Source organism: Watersipora subatra, chromosome 11 (genome assembly GCF_963576615.1).
Source record: "Watersipora subatra chromosome 11, tzWatSuba1.1, whole genome shotgun sequence".
Taxonomy (NCBI): Eukaryota; Metazoa; Bryozoa; class Gymnolaemata; order Cheilostomatida; family Watersiporidae; genus Watersipora; species Watersipora subatra.
In genome coordinates this window covers 12,358,291-12,378,026 of record NC_088718.1, presented here as the reverse complement: position 1 = coordinate 12,378,026, position 19,736 = coordinate 12,358,291, and the positions used below count along the sequence as shown (strand labels likewise).

Genomic DNA, 19,736 nt, shown 5'->3' with positions numbered 1-19,736 from the left:
TACCCACCGCTACATTATCTGATCGGTTTGCCAGGACACGCTTGTCATACCTGTTATTACTGCTTGTAGCCTGTGAAGTTACATAAATTACTTGATACTCATAACACATTTCTTTGACAATGACATAGCTATGGTAATCTAATAAGTCATATTCTATGGTCTGGAAGCTGTTCAAAGTGATAGATAACTTTTGTGATGAACACAAGCTATGGTTCATTATAATGTATAACAGTAAAATGCAGAATAACACTATTAATGAGGGCACAAAATATGACCTGAAATATGGGCCGGAAAAGGCTGCGTGTTAATTAGAAAATCAGAAACTAGAAAACCAACACGGTCGAATATCTGAGAAGAATATACAGTAGACCTGTGGAAATGGGTCACAATAGCATTGATAGAGAACGAAGCCCGAAATCTCGACAGACTTCCGAGATATATCAGTGGCGGATCTGATGGTCCGAGTCTGTCCGTTCCGTATAAAAAAGGAAGATTTGGTTGCAAACTTTCAAGTTAATGAGGTCAAGGTTGTTTGATTAAATCAAGTTCCACAGCTGGCTTTGTACCTGGCTTTCAATTTTCTGAGCTAATTTGAGTTGGTCAACTGTGGTTTCAGCATGAAAACCTAAAGCTGATTAAGTCGTATTCTCGACTCCTCCAGTCATCCAAATCGCCGTACAAGATCACTATATACCAATTATTTAATATGCATTCATCTGAAGCCTTTACACTTGGGACATTATTAATTGAGGAGAGAAGGGGAAATGCAGTATAGAAGTTGTGGTCAACAGGTCAACAGTCCACACCTTGTAGACCGATCTCTAAGTTTAGGCTTGAGCTGCTCTCCCTATAAGGGATGATACACACTTTGCCATAGTATGTCGGGGTTATCCTCTCACGATTATACACGGACTATGCGCATGGTAAACGGATAGCATCACCAAAACAACGCAGATATCTGAGGAAACATTGCAGCTGTCAAACTTTCCTAATATTTTGCCAAACATCCGTGACAACGGTCTGTGCATTGTGTACCACTTCAGTGATTATGGTTGATTGTTACAAAGTGCTTGATCTATATTTCCCTTCATGCTAGTGTCTGTGGAACTAGACACACTTCTTCAATTCTGTAATCGCATTTTGAAATGAGAATGCTATGATGCAGACTGTTCACTGATGTAAGCATTGCTGGGTTTATGCCTGAAAGGCCATCTACCTCCTTGAACAGTAATATATTGTCAGGATAAAATGTGCCCACGCTGGACTAGTACTTTCAACTATGTAAAGATGTCACATAAGTGTAGGAGACAGTTCATGTATGTTTAGTTGAAATTATTATTTACATTATTATTTTCTACTCTGAAAACATTTTACATAATATATTGAATACAGTAACACAATTAGTTCAACTCACTCACAAAATTAATATAAAAAGCTCAACCGTGTTACACGTGTTACAATACATTAAATTCAAACGGTTTTACATGTGAAAGGGACGAAGTAATGGCTGGGTGTGAGCAAGGAACTCTTTGATAGTATCGCGGATCTCAACTGCATCTCTAGTTTGCTCATGATTGAACACAAGTGGCGGGCTGTTTACGTTCAGCTGGTTCATCTGCTAGTCTGTTGAGAAGGTGGCGGGGAATCACAACTTTCCTAGTTTCTAGCATGTTATGCAATATACAGCATGTAGTAATCAGCTTGGGCACCAACTTGTACTTGACATCAATACATTTTCGCAGCATTCTCCAGCGTGCTTTGAGTCTTTCAAAAGCAATCTCGACACACATGAGTGCTTTGCTGTGGTAAACATTAAATGATTCATTTTCGGGTGACAAGTTGGCCCCTGTGAAACCTTTAATGATTTGTCTAGACTCTAGACAAAGGGTATGCAGGGTCGCCAAGGATGCGCTGTGAAAGGCTCTCACCATAAACAATTTTATCTCGCTTTGGCATATTTTGCATTAGTAGTGTACTCAGCCTTGATCTTCTAAAAACTGTGGCATCATGAGCACTGCCTGGGGTGTTGGCATAAATGTCTCTAAACAGATACTGAACATCAACCACCGCTTGCCTGACAACACTTGGGTACATTTTCCTACATAGAAAATCAGCCATGCCATCAGCAGGTGGTATGATCTCGAAGCGTGTTCCATCGACAGCCCCTATAGCTTGTGGGTATTTGTAATTAGCTTCGATGACATCAGCAATCACCCCTGCTTCTACATCTGAGTACCAGGTGATGAATTGATGTTTTTTTTTGACATGGCATGGCAGAAAGCATACAAGCATCGATGAACTGTAGTCTTACTGCCCCTGAACACTGATGCAACTTTGCTATATTCGCAGCATGAAGCCAGTTTGAAGATTGCTATGCACACCCTGTGAATGAGAGAATATTGCCACAATAAACTAATCAGTTTTAGAGGACATATTGAAAAATGTACTATTATTCCTATATGGCATGTTTTCTATATGCCACAATTCCTACATGACATAATAAATGGCATTACCTCTTCTTCAGTGGAACAGGTTCCCTCACAGATATTTCTTGAGGAGACATATCGTCACGTACTAGCTGACAAATCTCATCCACGATGGTTTCTGGCATTCTGAAATGCTGCAGCCACACACCTGGCCTTGACTTGGGTAAAACATTATCATACCAAGAGGGTGTCACCTGTGGAGAGAGAGGAGACGATGAGTAGAAATGACAGAATAGTATGATGTGTTAACACCAATATTTTAGGATATTTATGTTTTAGCACTGTATTTCCAATTAGTTTTATAAATCTTGTTGTTATATGTATAGTGAATACTGTTTGATAAAATTAAATGTCATACAAAAACTTTAAGAAAAGCAACTAACTTAAGCCTGGTTTCCATATGACAGCGCAATGATCGTGCGCGGCCCAGTGATCGTGCGCAATGCATTTCTTGTGCCGCGATGCAGTGTTTCCATATTGCGCGTAGGCGCCATGCTTGCTTTGGACAGGGTGGATAATTTCCTTACTCTTTCGTAGGAGAGACATATTTCTTCGGAAAAACAGCCCTCCGTTGCGAAAGTCCTCTGTCATATGAAAACCAGGCTTACTCTTTCGTATGGGAGACCGATTTCTTCGGGGAAACAGCCCTCCGTTTGAATTGTGGGATAGGTTCAAAAGGTCTAGCGGTGTATTGTGGGATACATCATCGCGTGCACCCATAGCAAGGATCTATTCTGTTGGATCCTTGCGATCAGCGTACGCATGACGCGCGATTGTCGTGCGTTGACGTTTCCATATCGCAGCTGGCCTATGCATGATGTTGTGCGCCTTGTTGCGCACCTTGCGCTGTCATATGGAAACCAGGCTTACTGACTACTAATTAATGACAACTAAACAGACCCACACACTGAACAGATTCCCATTCAACAGGTAACTTTCTTTTTAGCTTTCTTGTCCTTCTAGAAGTAGCTTCTAACAACATGGCGTCTTGTCGGGTATTACTTTGTAGAAATTGTGTTAAAGTTAGTAACACATTTTGAAGGTGTATTGTAAATAAAGTATAATGACGGGAAAAGCATAAAAAAGATGTTTCTGGCGTTCGGTATGCATGATTGCTGTGCTCAAGCGCTGCGCGTGGCTTTTCCATTTATACACATTCTCATCTCCGGTTAATTTGCTGTAAATCACTGCACAGCATGGAAATGCCTCCTGGTCCCCTCGACTTCGGAGGGGGCAACTCCGAAGTACTGCGCATCATGGAAACATAGTGATTGCATGAACAACATTGTCACGGACGACCACCAATGTAGTTGGTATCCTTTTTTATCGAAAACTGATTAAAAAAAAATTAGAACGGTTTTAAAAATTACGCTTTATCGTTTAGCTACCAAAAATGGACGGTTATGATCAGCTGAAGAGCTAATTGTGTTATTAGATATTCACTGTCTAAAATACTCATATACCTCCAACCTGTCTGATTATCCATTACATTTCACTACACCTTATACCAGACACAAACATCTTGCTAATACACATTATAGAACAGATCTATGCAAAAAGAGCTTTTTATTTCAATACACATAATATTACTTTATTATTCTTTATTGTTTGTCTCGTGGTCTAATTTGGTTTGATCAGAGATAATAAAGTTCATATCTATCTATGCTCATTCTCTTTTTAATTTCTGCTGTATATACAGCTCTAATGTCTGAACAAAGAGTATGTAAATCAAAGCCCTCACTCGAGCTCTCGTTGTATTTCAGCTTTTATAGAACTCACTCTACCGAATATTTTTTAAACATTGAGCTTGGTTTACTGCCCTCTCACCAACAGTAGGCCCAGTTTACATGCAGGGAGGTCTTTAACTAGCCTGTCTTGACAAACTGTTGTTTTTGCGGAGTTGTCCCCCGGCTAGCGCGGCGAGCAAAACAACAGCTTGTCACAAGACGCACTGCACCAGATGCATCAGCTGCACTGAAAGGGAGTTGTTCTCTTCCGTCTATGCGGCATGGCTGCGATGTTATGGCGGTCGATCCAATGGTAATCATAATGGATTTCCCGCAAAAATCTATGTAGAAAAAAATAAGAATACAACCTTTAACCAAAGACTAGTCTCGGTTGTAAACTTTAGTAGAATTTGAGAATAAAATAAATTAAAAATAAAATCTATAAGAACAAATAAAACTGACTGAGCGCACAAATAACAACATGTTTAGTCGCTGTTGTTTTTTAAGTTCTCAAGTTTTACTAAAGTTTAACGCAGAGACAGGTCGCTGGTTAGACGTTGTAATCATTTTTTCTACATAAATCTTTGCGCGAAATCCATTATGATTAACAATGGAGCGACCGGCATAACATCGCAGCCAAGCCGCATAGATGGAAGCGAACACTTTCCTAAAAGTGCAGCTGATGCATCAGGTGCAGTACGTCTTGTGACAAGCTGTTGTGTTGCTCGCCCGCTCGATGTGGGGACAACTACGCAAAAACAACAGTTTGTCAAGACAGGCTAGTCTTTAACCCAATCTAGTAACAAAACATTCTTTGGACCAAAATGATGAAGTCGTTAAATACCAACGACTCATGACCATCTTAAGTATAATTAACAACATCACATACTTCAACAACATAATCATACTTAACGTCTCGAAAATATACAAGAGCAGACAACCCCAGTCATAATGACCTCAGCAGTTCATCCAATCTAGAGTTACAATCTATTTTACACACAAGTGATAGGATTGTCTGCCCATGGCAAATGATTGACAGTGTTGTTAAATTGCACCCAAGATATATTCTGTAGTGAATTGCATTCTTAATTTTTACTATATTACAAGTTGCAGCCGCAACTGCACTGACAACTCATTAAAAAGAGCTACCCCAATGTTTTCCCTTGTATAGAGATGAGTCTGCCAAAACCATCACGTGGCAGTCACTCAGGTGTGAATTGGTCTAAATTAAATGGTGCCGCTTCTAAGCCCAATTAGGAACAAGTAAATAACTTCTTTTTAGCAAACCCAAATAGTTTAATAACATTGATTATTTGAGCAGTAGTTTGAATGCAGCCATCAAAAAAGGATGCGCTTGCAGTACTGTATTGATATTCACAAGTACATCTGAAATAAGTCAACAAGATAGACCAAGCTACTAAACAAGAGCTAAAAGGCTTGTTTTATTTTTACTTCTATTGTTATTCAATTATTTACGAACGTTCATGTCATACATCGGTTATTATTCTTCGTGAGAAGTTATTTACTACGTTACAGGGTACACGATTTGTATAATAATTTATTAATTTCATATTGTTATTCAGTTTCATGTTATCGCATATTATTGCGTGGACGCATCTTACATTAAACCCATTATCTTGCAGATTTTACGGTGTTTCATTTAAGGCTAACTGTGTGGAAGTTGGAACTATATATATAATTAAAGAAACGTTACAACTTTCTGTGAACAAAGATCTATTAGTGAAGTTTCACGCTCCAGTCAGTAGCTTATGGTATTAGCAGACCAGTTAAAACTGCTATATATTCTTTTGATTAATTGGATGAGACAGTGTTGGTTTTTATAGAATCATTATGGGGGAAGAGTGATATGATTGGGTAGTTATATGCCTTTACTGCCTTCCTATTAGATGAGGTTAGATCTAGGATTTTCGCTCATGGAAAAGCAAGGATGTCCAGGCTCATGCATGATATGGCTTGCGTTATCACTAGCACCATTGGAGAATCGGGCAAAGTGCGTTTAGAGAATTTGATGAGGAATGATCTACCAGATGAAACCGTTCTTTTATCTCATCTTAAACTTCATTGGAGGTCTGTGCTCTTTAGAACTGGCAAGTAGGACTTGTGTTGGTGAGCTGAGATGTCAAACTGAGAAGCTGGTTTGTTGCCAACCTCAACCAAGACCCTTCTAAACTATCAAAGCTATCGGATGTAGCTTTGTGGCTCTAAAGTTATGTTGAGATCTCAGAGAGATTTCTGATGTCAGATCTCCGAGAGTAAGATCTCAGAATAGTAGATATCTTTGCGATCATTTATGCAAACTCCTTTGCTTATAGCAAAAAGTCGCTACAGTTAAGCTGTTAGTTATGCCCTAATACGTGCAAGTATGTCACGTTTGGAGTTGTGGCCTCTTCATGAAAGGAGTCAATTACTACTACCATCCAGAGAAGAATCCTATCTTTGGAATTGCTCAACTTTTCGGACTGCTACTTAACAAGTAGAAATTTTATCAGAATGTGCATAATTATAAAGGCTGTGGTTTATTGAGTTGACATTCATCATCAATTTATTCAGTAGTGAAACTGATTACTTTAAAAAAATCATTATTTCTTGCAGATGAGAGTGAGTATTAATAGAGCTTCACACTAACTTGAATAACAGAGAAAGAAATTATAAAAGCTTAAAGAAATGGAGTACAAGTACATCATGTGCAAAAAGAATGCTTGAAGTTGTCAGCCCTTTCACTAATACTTAGTTAGAATGAATGACTAACTTTCAATTATGTATGGATTCGCTTGGAATGAACTCCAACTTAATTTTAAGCTATTTTGTACAAAATTATTAATTGCACATAAGCTTGCTCAATGAGCTGCACACAAAATTGCGTTATTTTGAAAAATCTTTCAAAATTTCGCCCGCTATGCATAATGATTTAGATGTATGAAAAACTGGTTATAATGCAGTGATACCCTACCACAATTTTTGTGGTCTATCTTATATAAACTTATGTTTGTAACATATTATAGATAACTAGCACAGGTCTCGCATTGCCTGGAATTGATTTCATTAACAATCTGCTAGCCCAAAGGTGGGTCTTTAAAGGTTGATTTGCAACAAAATTCACATTACAGCTATTTGATATCAAAAGATTCACCATGTCTTACTCTGTTGTGTTGTAGGTGCAAAATATGTGGGAATGTGATTACAAGCTCTTAAAAGCTAAAAAACGAACAGTTAATCGCAGCCACACGAGACTGCCGTAGTTTGGATTCTTTCTCCAAAATGGCTCAAATGTGATGTAGTTAGTTGTGGGAGATGGTTTCTGTTTACACTTTCATGCAACCTTATTCGTCGAAATATTTTCAGAAATATACTTCACGCCTTCAATAAAGCCATATTTATTGTTCCTACGCGTCTGTTTTATCGTCACTGTAAATGTTGTCACTTTTAGCACTGCTATCTTATAACTTACTGTAAAAATTCGTTTAATCTTTTAACCTTACCTCGAAGGAGTACATATCTTTGTCTAATAATCAAGATGAGCCTGTTGGTCACCTGTGATAATCGAAGTGCTGCAAAGGCGCTGATTTGCGAAGTATTGGGTCACATGATCAGATTACGACTTGAAGATTAGACCAAACCAAAACTGTAAATTAGTGAGCATCTATATTTGATACGGGGTTTGTCAAAAACTAGTGCTACGATAAGTTTTAAATTGAGCTTTTTATTGGCCTTTCAATTCACGTGAGAACATCACGTGACAAGACAATAAACAAACTGCCATGACTACGTCAGAGAAATAAATAGATTCCAATCTACGGCGGCTTTTAATTTTTGAACTTTTAAGAGCTTGAAATCACATTCTCACATATTTGGCACCTACAACACAACAGAGTAAGACATGGTGAATCTTTTGACACCAAATAACTGTAATGTGAATTTTGTTGCAAGTCAACTTTTAGGAGGCTGGTTTTTAGTAACCCGATATAGTTTTTCTAAGCATCACACTCATATATGCATGTGAAGCTTGATGAAATTGGCTAAGATGTAAAAACGCACAGTGTTGATGCCGACTACCAAGCCCGTGATCACGTATGCATACAGACCAACAAGCACGTGATCACGAATGCATACAGACCAACACACACGTGAGCACATATGCATACACACTACCACACACATGATCACGTATGCATACACACTACCACGCATGTGATCACGTACGCATACACACTACCATTCATGTGATCACATATGCATACACACTAACACACATGTGATCACGTATGCATACACACTACCACACACTTGATTATGTATGCATACACACTACCACGCACATGATCACATATGCATACACACTACCACACACATGATCATGTATGCATACACACTACCACGCATGTGATCACGTATGCATGCACACTACCATGCATGTGATCACATATGCATACACACTAACACACTCATGATCACGTATGCATACACACTACCACACACTTGATTATGTATGCATACACACTAACACGCACATGATCACACATGCATACACACTACCATGCATGTGATCACACATGCATACACACTAACACACATGTGATCACACATGCATACACACTACCACGCATGTGATCACACATGCATACATACTAACACACATGTGATCACACATGCATACACACTACCACGCATGTGATCACACATGCATACACACTACCACGCATGTGATCACACATGCATACACACTACCACACATGTGATCACATACACATACACACTAACAAGCACACTAGAAAAAACTAGCAGACTAACTCACAGACGCAGGCACTAACATGATAACATAATAATATTTATTTATATAGATTTTTTATAATAAGAAATTTGTTACAAGTTACATTTATGGATTAGAAAAATATTAAGAGGAAATTCTTCGGTATCTCTAACACTATTCTTGAATTGCCTGAACAAGTCCTGTCAGATACTGAGCAAATCCTGTCCAAGTGCAATTTGATTACACACTGTTTTTCAAACGTTATTCAAATGTTGTTATTGATTACAAAACTATGTTTCCTGGGACTTGACATCTTGGAAACCCTGAAAATATGCAAGAGAACACAACTTTGATAAGAGAAGACCGTCAACAAGAATGCGCAAGGAAATCATAGAAAGAAGAAGACAATAACGAAGTGTGAGTGCGAGTAATGAAATGCATCACATTCTGCTGATGATCATACTTGACATAGTGCAAATATACAAGAGCAGACAACTCCATTCATAAAGACCTTAGCAGTTCATCCAATCTAGAGTTACAATCTTTTTTACACACAAGCGACAGGATTGTCTGCCCATGGCAGATTGAAAGTATAGATGAATTGCACCCAAGATACATTCTTGGCACTACCCAGTAGGTTAAAGAAGATTACTTACAGAGTCTGAATGAGAAAACTGGTGCATTCCACAGCTTGCAGATACTAAGACTACGACGTCTAAAGTTCCATCCTTTGTATCAGAGAGATCCAACCTGCAAGAGACATCACTGTTCTTATTCTAGACCCTCACATCATTTTTAAGTCTTCCAAATTGTTGAGCATTTCCTCCAATAAGGGAAACATGACTGGTCATTGGGAAAGGAGACAGTACAGCACCAAAGCATGGGTCGCTCCATATTTGATATTTAATAATGGAACCATAATCTTTGAGAAATCGATTTGTGAATTACTATTGAATAAGTTGCTTTCTTTGAAGTGTCAAAATTTTCAATTACCGTATGGTGTTGTTGTTTTACAACCCTTAATTGTAACTAGTGTACGTGTTATATTTGACCACACTTTAACTACAGGTCTCATGACCTACACACACACACACTCTATATCGGACTATCAGATATATCTCATGACCTACACACACATGCACACTCTATATCGGACTATCAGATATAACTCATGCCCTACACACGCACACTCTATATCGGACTATCAGATATTTTTCATGACCTACACACGCACACTCTATATCGTACTATCAGATATATCTCATGACCTACACCCGCACACTCTATATCGGACTATCAGATATATCTCATGCCCTACACACACACACCCACACACTCTATATCGGACTATCAGATATATCTTGTGACCTACACACGCACGTGCACTCTATATCGGACTATCAGATATATCGCATGCCCTACACACACACTCTCTATATCGGACTATCAGATATATCTCATGACCTACACACGCACACTCTATATCGGACTATCAGATATATCTCATGGCCTACACACACACACACGCACACTCTATATCGGACTATCAGAAATATCTCATGCCCTACACACACACTCTATATCGGACTATCAGATATATCTCATGCCCAACACACACACACGCACGCACGCACGCACACACACGCACACTCTATATCGGACTATCAGAAATATCTCATGCCCTACACACACACACACTCTATATCGGACTATCAGATATATCTCATGACCTACACACACATGCACACTCTATATCGTACTATCAGATATATCTCATGACCTACACACACATGCACACTCTATATTGGACTATCAGATATATCTCATGCCCTACACACGCACACTCTATATCGTACTATCAGATATAACTCGTGACCTACACACGCACGCTCTATATCGGACTATCAGATATATCTCATGCCCTACACACACATGCACACTCTATATCGTACTATCAGATACAACTCGTGACCTACACACGCACCTGCACCCTCTATATCGGACTATCAGATATATCTCATGACCTACACACGCACGCACACTGTATATCGGACTATCAGATATATCTCATGACCTACACACACACGCGCGCACTCTATATCGGACTAGCAGATATATCTCCTGACCTACACACGCACCCACACACTCTATATCGGACTCTCAGATATAATTATCTCATGACCTACACACACACACTCTATATCGGACTATCAGATATAACTCGTGAGCTACACACGCACGCACAATCTATATCGGACTATCAGATATATCTCATGACCTAGACACGCACCCACACACTCTATATCGGACTATCAGATATATTAGTGGAGCAGCAGCCTACCATAAAGTGCTAAAAAAAGTGATTTATTTTATATTAGGATGGACAATATGCTGAAATAATGTTCTAGACCAGAATTTTATGCTGATTCTGAATATCTAGTTTCTACACTTCTAAACTAGCCACCAGACTAATTATAATGTATTACGTGATACAATAAAATAATAACATAATTTTTATAATTTACAAGTTCGACCAGTACAGAGCAGGACTGTGATACGTCAAACTAGATCCAAATTTGTAGCTGATTTCAAATATCATATAATGAGATTTCAAAAACGCATGGATTTGAATTTATATTACATAATATTATTATGTAAGTCATATGCATAACTTGAAGTATGTATTAAATATAATTGTGAATACCACTCAATTCCATGTGTTTTTGGACCAAAATTTGGAGCTTGTTCCGAGGATGTAATTGACAATTCTCTCAACTGGCCACAACATTTTCATAATGTATTATGTAATACATGAATTTAATGATATAATTTTAAATTTCGCCAGTTTATCATTTGGGGAAAGCAAAGAGGTTGCAATACATCAATCAAGATCAGAATTTGTAGCATATTTCAGATTTAATATTTATATCTTTCCAAGTTGCGTAGAGTTTAACATATACACAATATTATATAACCATTTATTTGGATGAACATCCTGTCTTACATCGACAAAACATGCTTTCATCACACCAGAAGGCGCTGGGTCTGTGTCATCCATGTGATTTTGAGATTTCCATTATACAAAGTCCAGCCATGATTAGTGGGTAGGGGAGGATCAATTGTTGGCTGCACAGCTCTACGCCATATGGCTGCTTGGTAACCAGCTCTCATTACATGCAGCCTCAATTCATCTTGGGTTGGAGGAAGGTTAGCTTGGGAAATCCTTGAGGGAGAGCAATAGACCAAATATCTTGCTTCATTGACCTTTTCAGCTGTGTCAATATTATAAAGCCTGCATATGAGTTTCTCTATAGAGTGCTGAGTATCATCATCTACCTCAAACTCCAAGCCCGAAGAGCTTAATACGTTGATGAACTCAGGGTTCTGATTGAGCAAATTCAAAAAGGATTTCTTTCCCTTTGAATGAAATGCGCTGATACTATCACAACCGCTGAGTGCATGTAGACTCAGAAGTGCCTGGCAGTAGGGCGGTGTTAGAATACCTGATACATTTCCAATGTGTATGTATCGCATTCGTTCTTTCTTCCCACAGAAGTAGTACAATTGATCTGATGGAAGCTCATGTACCAAAGATATACAAATCATAAACACATCTGTATCTTGACACTTTATCATCACCGTACAGTTCGATCCTTTGTCTTCCATGATGGACATTATATGTGCTATCATTCTTGTGTCAGCTTCCTCATGATCTGATGCTAGACTCACTATATTTTTTTTACTGGTTTTCCCATCCATTTGAAAACTGATCTTGTTGCACTTGGAAGAAAATGCTATGTATACATCAAGATCCTGTTTGATCTGTGCACTGCTCCACTCCTTACTCAATAATGGCATAAAGTATTTCCGGTACGTTTCATTGTATAGATCTGATTCTCTGAAAGCATCAATATAAAAAGCAATGAAAAACTTTCACCAATGACCACAAAAAGCCCAGAGTAATCAGTCTATTTGGCAAGGTAATGTGCCATTGCTAGATAGCTCTATTCTAAGATAATATAAGATATACAGTATATGTTCAAGTTAGATTGATTGCAGACAAACAAAATGGCTTACCTTTGTACGGCTGGCTGTGTTGTCCTAGTGTTTTGGCGGGTGAATTCTCTGAAACATACTCTGTGGTATCTCGCTTCCATAGCTACCAAGTCAGGGTCCTGACCAATTAAATCCAATACCTTTTGTCCATCTGGCCGTCTTCTGGCGGAGTCAATCAGCAATCCTATAAAAAAGTGAATGCCAAAAATTTATGTCGATTGGTTACTTTGGAAGTAATAGAGGGCTGAGTAGGTCGTCATAATTATGCAGCTTATTTGTAACAAGACTTGATTCATCACCTGCTGTCAAGGTTTGTGCTTTGACTAGCGTATCTCTTACAGTTTTCTTTCCCGATTTCTTCAACCATTTATCTTCTGACACATGATGTACAACTGAGGTAAAAGAGGACCAGTTCCTCTAACAGTGCCAAATGACCTTGTTCTTTTTGTGGTTGTCTAGAATAAACCCATGACACAAATAATCAGTCATTGTAACAGTGCATGACTATAATATGGACGGAAGTCACCAACATACCTGCCAACTCTCACGCATTGGGCGTGAGACTCACGCAATCACCCCAAAGAAAAAATGAAAATACGTGAGATTTTTGCCCCAATTTCCACAATTTTACACATACTATCATTGATACATCAATTGCCCCAAAACCAAATCTCACGCATTGCCCCACTCTTGGGTTGGCAGGCCTGGTCACCAAACACCATGTAACTTTCAAATAAGTTAACACAAATGGGGCACAAATGACATTGCTTTGCTCTTACTAAACTTGTAAAACAATATGAACATAGAGATTTATTAATGATAAATATATAATTTATGTGTATCACAAACTCACAATGGCAATAAAAACAATGAGGAGCAACATTATTCAGTGCCCAGTGGTGAAATGGATGGACACCACAGTACCCACCTCTTCAGAGCTGACAGTATCCTCTGCTGATTTTCTCTTCGTATGTCTGGCCTCAGCTCTTTCCAAGAGTAACTTATTGCAGTATTTTTTGTAGCATGCATAGTGACAGACAAGGTTTGCGTGTGACTCATGTTCAAGAATGTTTGCTGCAATTACTATGTTAAGTTCATCATCCAACTCAGTTCACTTCTGTGTGTACCCCTGAGCAGTTTTTCACTGCTGTGCTGTGACTCTAACCAAGGTTTCCCCACAATTTTTCCAAACAATGGAAGACACACTCTTTATCCTCCATGCTTTTTAACTCTTAAATGTGAAAACTTGACTCGTAGCAGTAATTTCAAACAGAAAAATACCGATTTTCCTAAATTTTAGGAGTTGTCCTCCCTCAAAATAAAATCGTCTTAGAACTTCTAAATGTGACCAGTTATAGGTGTAGAAACTATATCATTAAACTCAGCATAAAATTCTGGCCAAGAATCTGATCTTACTTTATTCTCCATATTTATATAAATAAGAGTGAAAGATAGCTCTGGGCTGCTTCTCCACTATATCTTGTGACCTACACACGCACGTGCACTCTATATCGGACTATCAGATATGTCTCAGGACTACACACGCACACTCTATATCGGACTATCAGATATATCTCATGCCCTACACCCACACACTCTATATCGGACTATCAGATATATCTTGTGACCTACACACGCATGTGCACTCTATATCGGACTATCAGATATATCTCAGGACTACACACGCACACTCTATATCGGACTATCAGATATATCTCATGACCTACACCCGCACATTCTATATCGGACTATCAGATATATCTCATGACCTACACACGCACATTCTATATCGGACTATCAGATATATCTCATGCCCTACACACGCACACTCTATAACGGACTATCAGATATATCTCATGACCTACACAAGCACACTCTATATCGGACTATCAGATATATCTCATGACCTACACCCGCACACTCTATATCGGACTATCAGATATATCTCATGACCTACACACGCACATTCTATATCGGACTATCAGATATATCTTGTGACCTACACCCGCACATTCTATATCGGACTATCAGATATATCTCATGACCTACACACGCACACTCTATATCGGACTATCAGATATATCTCATGCCCTAAACCCGCACACTCTATATCGGACTATTAGATATATCTCATGACCTACACACGCACATTCTATTTCGGACTATCAGATATATCTCATGCCCTACACCCGCACATTCTATATCGGACTATCAGATATATCTCATGACCTACACACGCACATTCTATATCGGACTATCAGATATATCTCATGCCCTACACCCGCACATTCTATATCGGACTATCAGATATATCTCATGACCTACACACACATGCACACTCTATATCGGACTATCAGATATATCTCATGCCCTACACACGCACACTCTATATCGGACTATCAGATATATCTCATGACCTACACACACATGCACACTCTATATCGGACTATCAGATATATCTCATGCCCTACACACGCACACTCTATATCGTACTATCAGATATAACTCGTGACCTACACACGCACGCTCTATATCGGACTATCAGATATATCAAGATTTAGCTTAATGTGATGAAGTGGTAATACAGCGCCAGAATTTAAAATCCAGGCTGATGGAGACTGCCAGGGCTATGACATCTATCAGAACATAGTATGATATGTCATTAGCTCATGTAAAAGAATGAACAAATATATTGAAAGCAAATTATTTTTTTAAAAGCTTTCTAGGGAGTCTCACTTGAAGACTTTTGTACCAATATTCCATAAACAGCACCTTGTTTGTTTTCGGACTTTGGGTATTCTAAACTTAGTGTGCTGGACCAAACATATTTGTGCTGTTCAAACAATCACTTCAGATCTCCTTCTGTCGTAGTTTAGATGAAACCATTCTGGGTAAAGTCTGGTTCGCAATGGTCGTCGTTCACAAGCACTAAATAATGACAGAAAGAAGAAAAATTACATGCATTCGGATGTACTGTTTCAGTGTATGACAATACAGTCATACCTCGACATATGAGTGTCCTAACATTCGAGAAATTTGAGAATTGTACAAAATATCTAGTAAGTTTGTGCCTTGAAATACGACACAAACTTGAGATGGTTCTTGATGCGGCTGCTAGGTGGTCGAGTATGCGAGAGGCCGCTTTCAAGAACTGCATCACTCGGTCTTTCTCATTCAGTTACCAAAAGTTTTAAGGTTTGATAAAAGTGATAGTAAACAGCAAGGCAAACCCTAATAAGATAATAAAAATGAAAATGAAGCCAAAATTAGCACTAAGTTTAGCATAAGGTTAAAACTTATTTTTCAGAGTGTTTAGTAAGCTAAATTCACCCAAATTAAATTTAAAGTCAATGTTATGTTACTTAGCGTCACAAAAGTCTAGTGTATCGATTGTGTTTCTGGCAAGTCTATCTCACACAGCCGTTAGCCTTTACATTTGTCTCACAGGTAAGAACTCTATACAGTACAGTAACTGTACATAAAAATGTTAAACTTTATTGTAGATCATAACCAATAAATATTTGTTACTTTGTGAGTGTAGGTAGTGAATTGGAACAATAAATTTCTCGAGTTTTTGCAAATGCACGTTTTTCCATTGTAATATATTTTTTTAGAGGATGAGAACAGATTAATTTGTATTAAGTTATGTTATATAGAAAATATTTCTTTGAGATTAGAGCATATTGACATAGGAGCTACATTGACATACATAAACTGAATTCTAACAATCCAACTACTTTGGCTAGCGCTCACTAAATGGAATATTAGTTTGCTAACCTAAAGCTTTTGCCCACACGGATTTTATTGTTTTAATTTCTAACTATAAGTAATCCTTACTCACTGGCCTGCCTTGCAAGCCTGTGATTACATAGAATTGCATTTCTACCACACAGGAACAGATTTAGCTCGTATGTCGAGGTATGACTGTAGTAAAGTTTACTAACTTACACCTTTTTAAGGCCTTGTTCATATTGTTAGGCGTTCATGCATAAAAAGTACATAATACAAACAGAAATCATTAACAAGCCAAACTTTTCTATCTGTATCACATTCTCTCAGACGAAGGAACAGCGACCAATGTGCACAAAGTTTTAAATGGTATGTAACTCACCTATTAGAGCTAACTCTTTCACAATCCAGCTGTAGAAGCTTGTGAAAGCTGAGCATCTTCTTCAGCAATGCTGGACAAATTTTGATGAATGCCTGCAGAATTGGTCAGCTAAGCTTCCTTTTTGGCATTTGTGCACCAAGAAAAGGCAACCCAGAAATATTCGTTACCAACTAGACTTGCCATATCTGACCTTCTTCCTGTGTATGGAGATGCGTGCAAGTGCTAATGAAAAACTCAACAGCAGGATACCATTTGATAATCTTTCAGCAGCAGTCACACTCAAAGACGGTGATGGATAATTTTATCCTCTAGCTACACCAGACCAAAGACGACAATATTTCTTGACCTATGCCTGCCTGAAAGACAGTGATAAAGCCCAAACCATAAGACAGTCCTTGTTGAAACAACCGAAAGCAAAAGAGACAGAAAGGCTAGTAACTTTAGCTTTATTGAGAATTTCGCAGCAGATACTGCCTAGTACAGACGGCATTGGATAATGATACTTGGTTGTAGCCAAGCTACTTCAATGCCAGTAGGTGAATTGCCTGCACTATCTGAACCTTGCTGTTCAGTAATATGTAAAACAAAAGCCCAGTTTTAATTACTGTTCACACTGTCAAGGCTGAAGCAGTGATTCGAGTGACTGGGACAGAGATACTGACATGTCAGAATTGGAAGGGCAGCTGGGTCTCAAGGCGTAGTATATTATAAGAGCTAAACTATTCAGTACTCTTCTCACCGTCTTTATAGACAGTATTGATCCTGTTTTAGATGCCAAAAAGGGCTTTCACTCGGAAAGCAGCAGACCCACCAGGGTCCCAGGTAAAAGTATTCATCTCGTGATCAATTACTGAAGTTTCACCTTCCACTGGAATGTTCCGAAGATCAATCACTTTCATGCTGTTTAGCCAGTGAACTCTGAGGATTCCTACGGCCCCGCTGATATTGGGTGTCTTGCATATTTTAATCCTGGAAGAATTGTGTTCCAAAAAAACCTTTTCAAGAACTTTCACCTTTCTACTCCAATCAACTGCAAATTGAAAGAAAGGCCCCTCCAGAACTCTAAAAGAAGCCCGTTGTATCATCAAACCCTCTACAGCAAAGACCCGAGAACCTGATCTGGTTGTACTAGGAGTAATTACTCTAGCTCCATTTATTGTTAGGTGGTCAAACTCCTTATGGAAGAAAGCAAACGTGCCTTTGGTGCAGAATGGTATTCTAAGCATTGTTAGCTTCAGAAAAACCTTATTGATAGGTTTCCTGGTAATGCCTCTCTTTTTTGGAAACTTACAATTTGTTGTATTTCTATCAAAACTGTATTTAACCATAATACCTTTGTATACACGTCTGCAATGCCCTGCCGGCTCATTAACTCTCATTTTGCTTCGAACATTTTTTATCGATGGGCTTGATTTCGTAAGAAGCCACCAAGTACATTTATACACCTTGGGCCTTTTTTGTAAAGCAACTGGCTTTGCTGTGCTTTGCTTGGAAGCAGAAGTCCTTGTTTCCTTCGTCATAGACCACTTTGATTCACAAGAAGTACCATCCACATAAGCTTCATTTCCAGTCTTCGGATACGATGGTGGTTTAGTTATAGGTTGTGCTACAAAGTCAACCTTCGAGCTGGAATGAGACTTGAAACCAACCATGGGTGCTGTTTGAGCCCTTTTAGACCTCTTCCGTCTTCTAGTTTTCTTTTGTTCATGATTTTGTCTACGTCTTTTTGTGTGCCATTCATTTTTGCTAGAGGTTTTCTGGCTAGCCCATTCAGACATAGGATTTGTAAGTAGATGGTCTTTGTGTTGCTTGAAACTACAGGTTGCTGGCACAGTATTCATTTTTTTAAAGGCTGTGCCTTTAGAAAAAACTGCTCTTTTAGAACAGGCTGCACCTTTAGACTGCGCCCTAAAAGGCCTTTTGCGCTTGACTGGCACCCATCTATCCATCTTGTCTGTAGTGCATTTAGAAAAAGAATCAGCCTTATCATCAGTTGTGGAGTTCTCACTGGAGCAGACCTGACCTGTTTTGAAGATTCTACCACATGGCAGCGCTGTGGATTATCACAAGTATAAATTCTAGCCAGGTCGTCACGACTCGAAAGATTGTCAGAATTCTTCAGGGTCCTATTAAGATGGGCACACTTGCTGGCCTTCTTTTCAAATGCCAAGCTATTAGCTTCTGATCGGTCTGTCGGCAGTTTTTTATACGGTTCTCCATAACTTTCAAAATATTTTTTAGAAGAATTCCATTCCAAGTCAAGCAACATTAGTTGTATAATTGATAGTAACTTAACCAATAGGGGTAGCAACGTAAGCAGCACTTTATTGTCTTGATGGTTGCAGCTGCCAACTTTGAGTTGTCTGTTCAGGATGCTATTGGATGGTGAATCGACTTCATCTGCAAAACACAACCAAATCGCTGAAAACAGACCAAATCGATGAATGAACACACAAATGTAAATTAATGTAAAAGAGGAAAAAATATATAAAAATTATTTTGCCTAGTTTAGTAAGACTGGCTTTAGAATAGACATTCTATTATGCTGCCACAAAATTTGAAAAGAGAAACTTGCAAACTACTTTCGT

The 19,736-nt window shown here is 38.6% G+C and overlaps 1 protein-coding gene across 1 annotated transcript; it reads right to left on the bottom strand.

Annotated features, from left to right (window-relative positions):
* Positions 1 to 9,639: 9,639 nt before the first annotated feature.
* LOC137408436 (uncharacterized) lies at positions 9,640 to 19,414 on the bottom strand. The gene is made up of 3 exons (XM_068094964.1): positions 17,149 to 19,414; positions 15,810 to 15,965; positions 9,640 to 9,731 (listed from the first exon to the last, which is right to left on the bottom strand). Exon 1 carries the CDS (start codon positions 19,095 to 19,097, stop codon positions 17,916 to 17,918), a length of 1,182 nt encoding a protein of 393 aa, XP_067951065.1. The 5' UTR covers positions 19,098 to 19,414; the 3' UTR covers positions 9,640 to 9,731; positions 15,810 to 15,965; positions 17,149 to 17,915.
* Between the last annotated feature and the right edge of the window lie 322 nt (positions 19,415 to 19,736).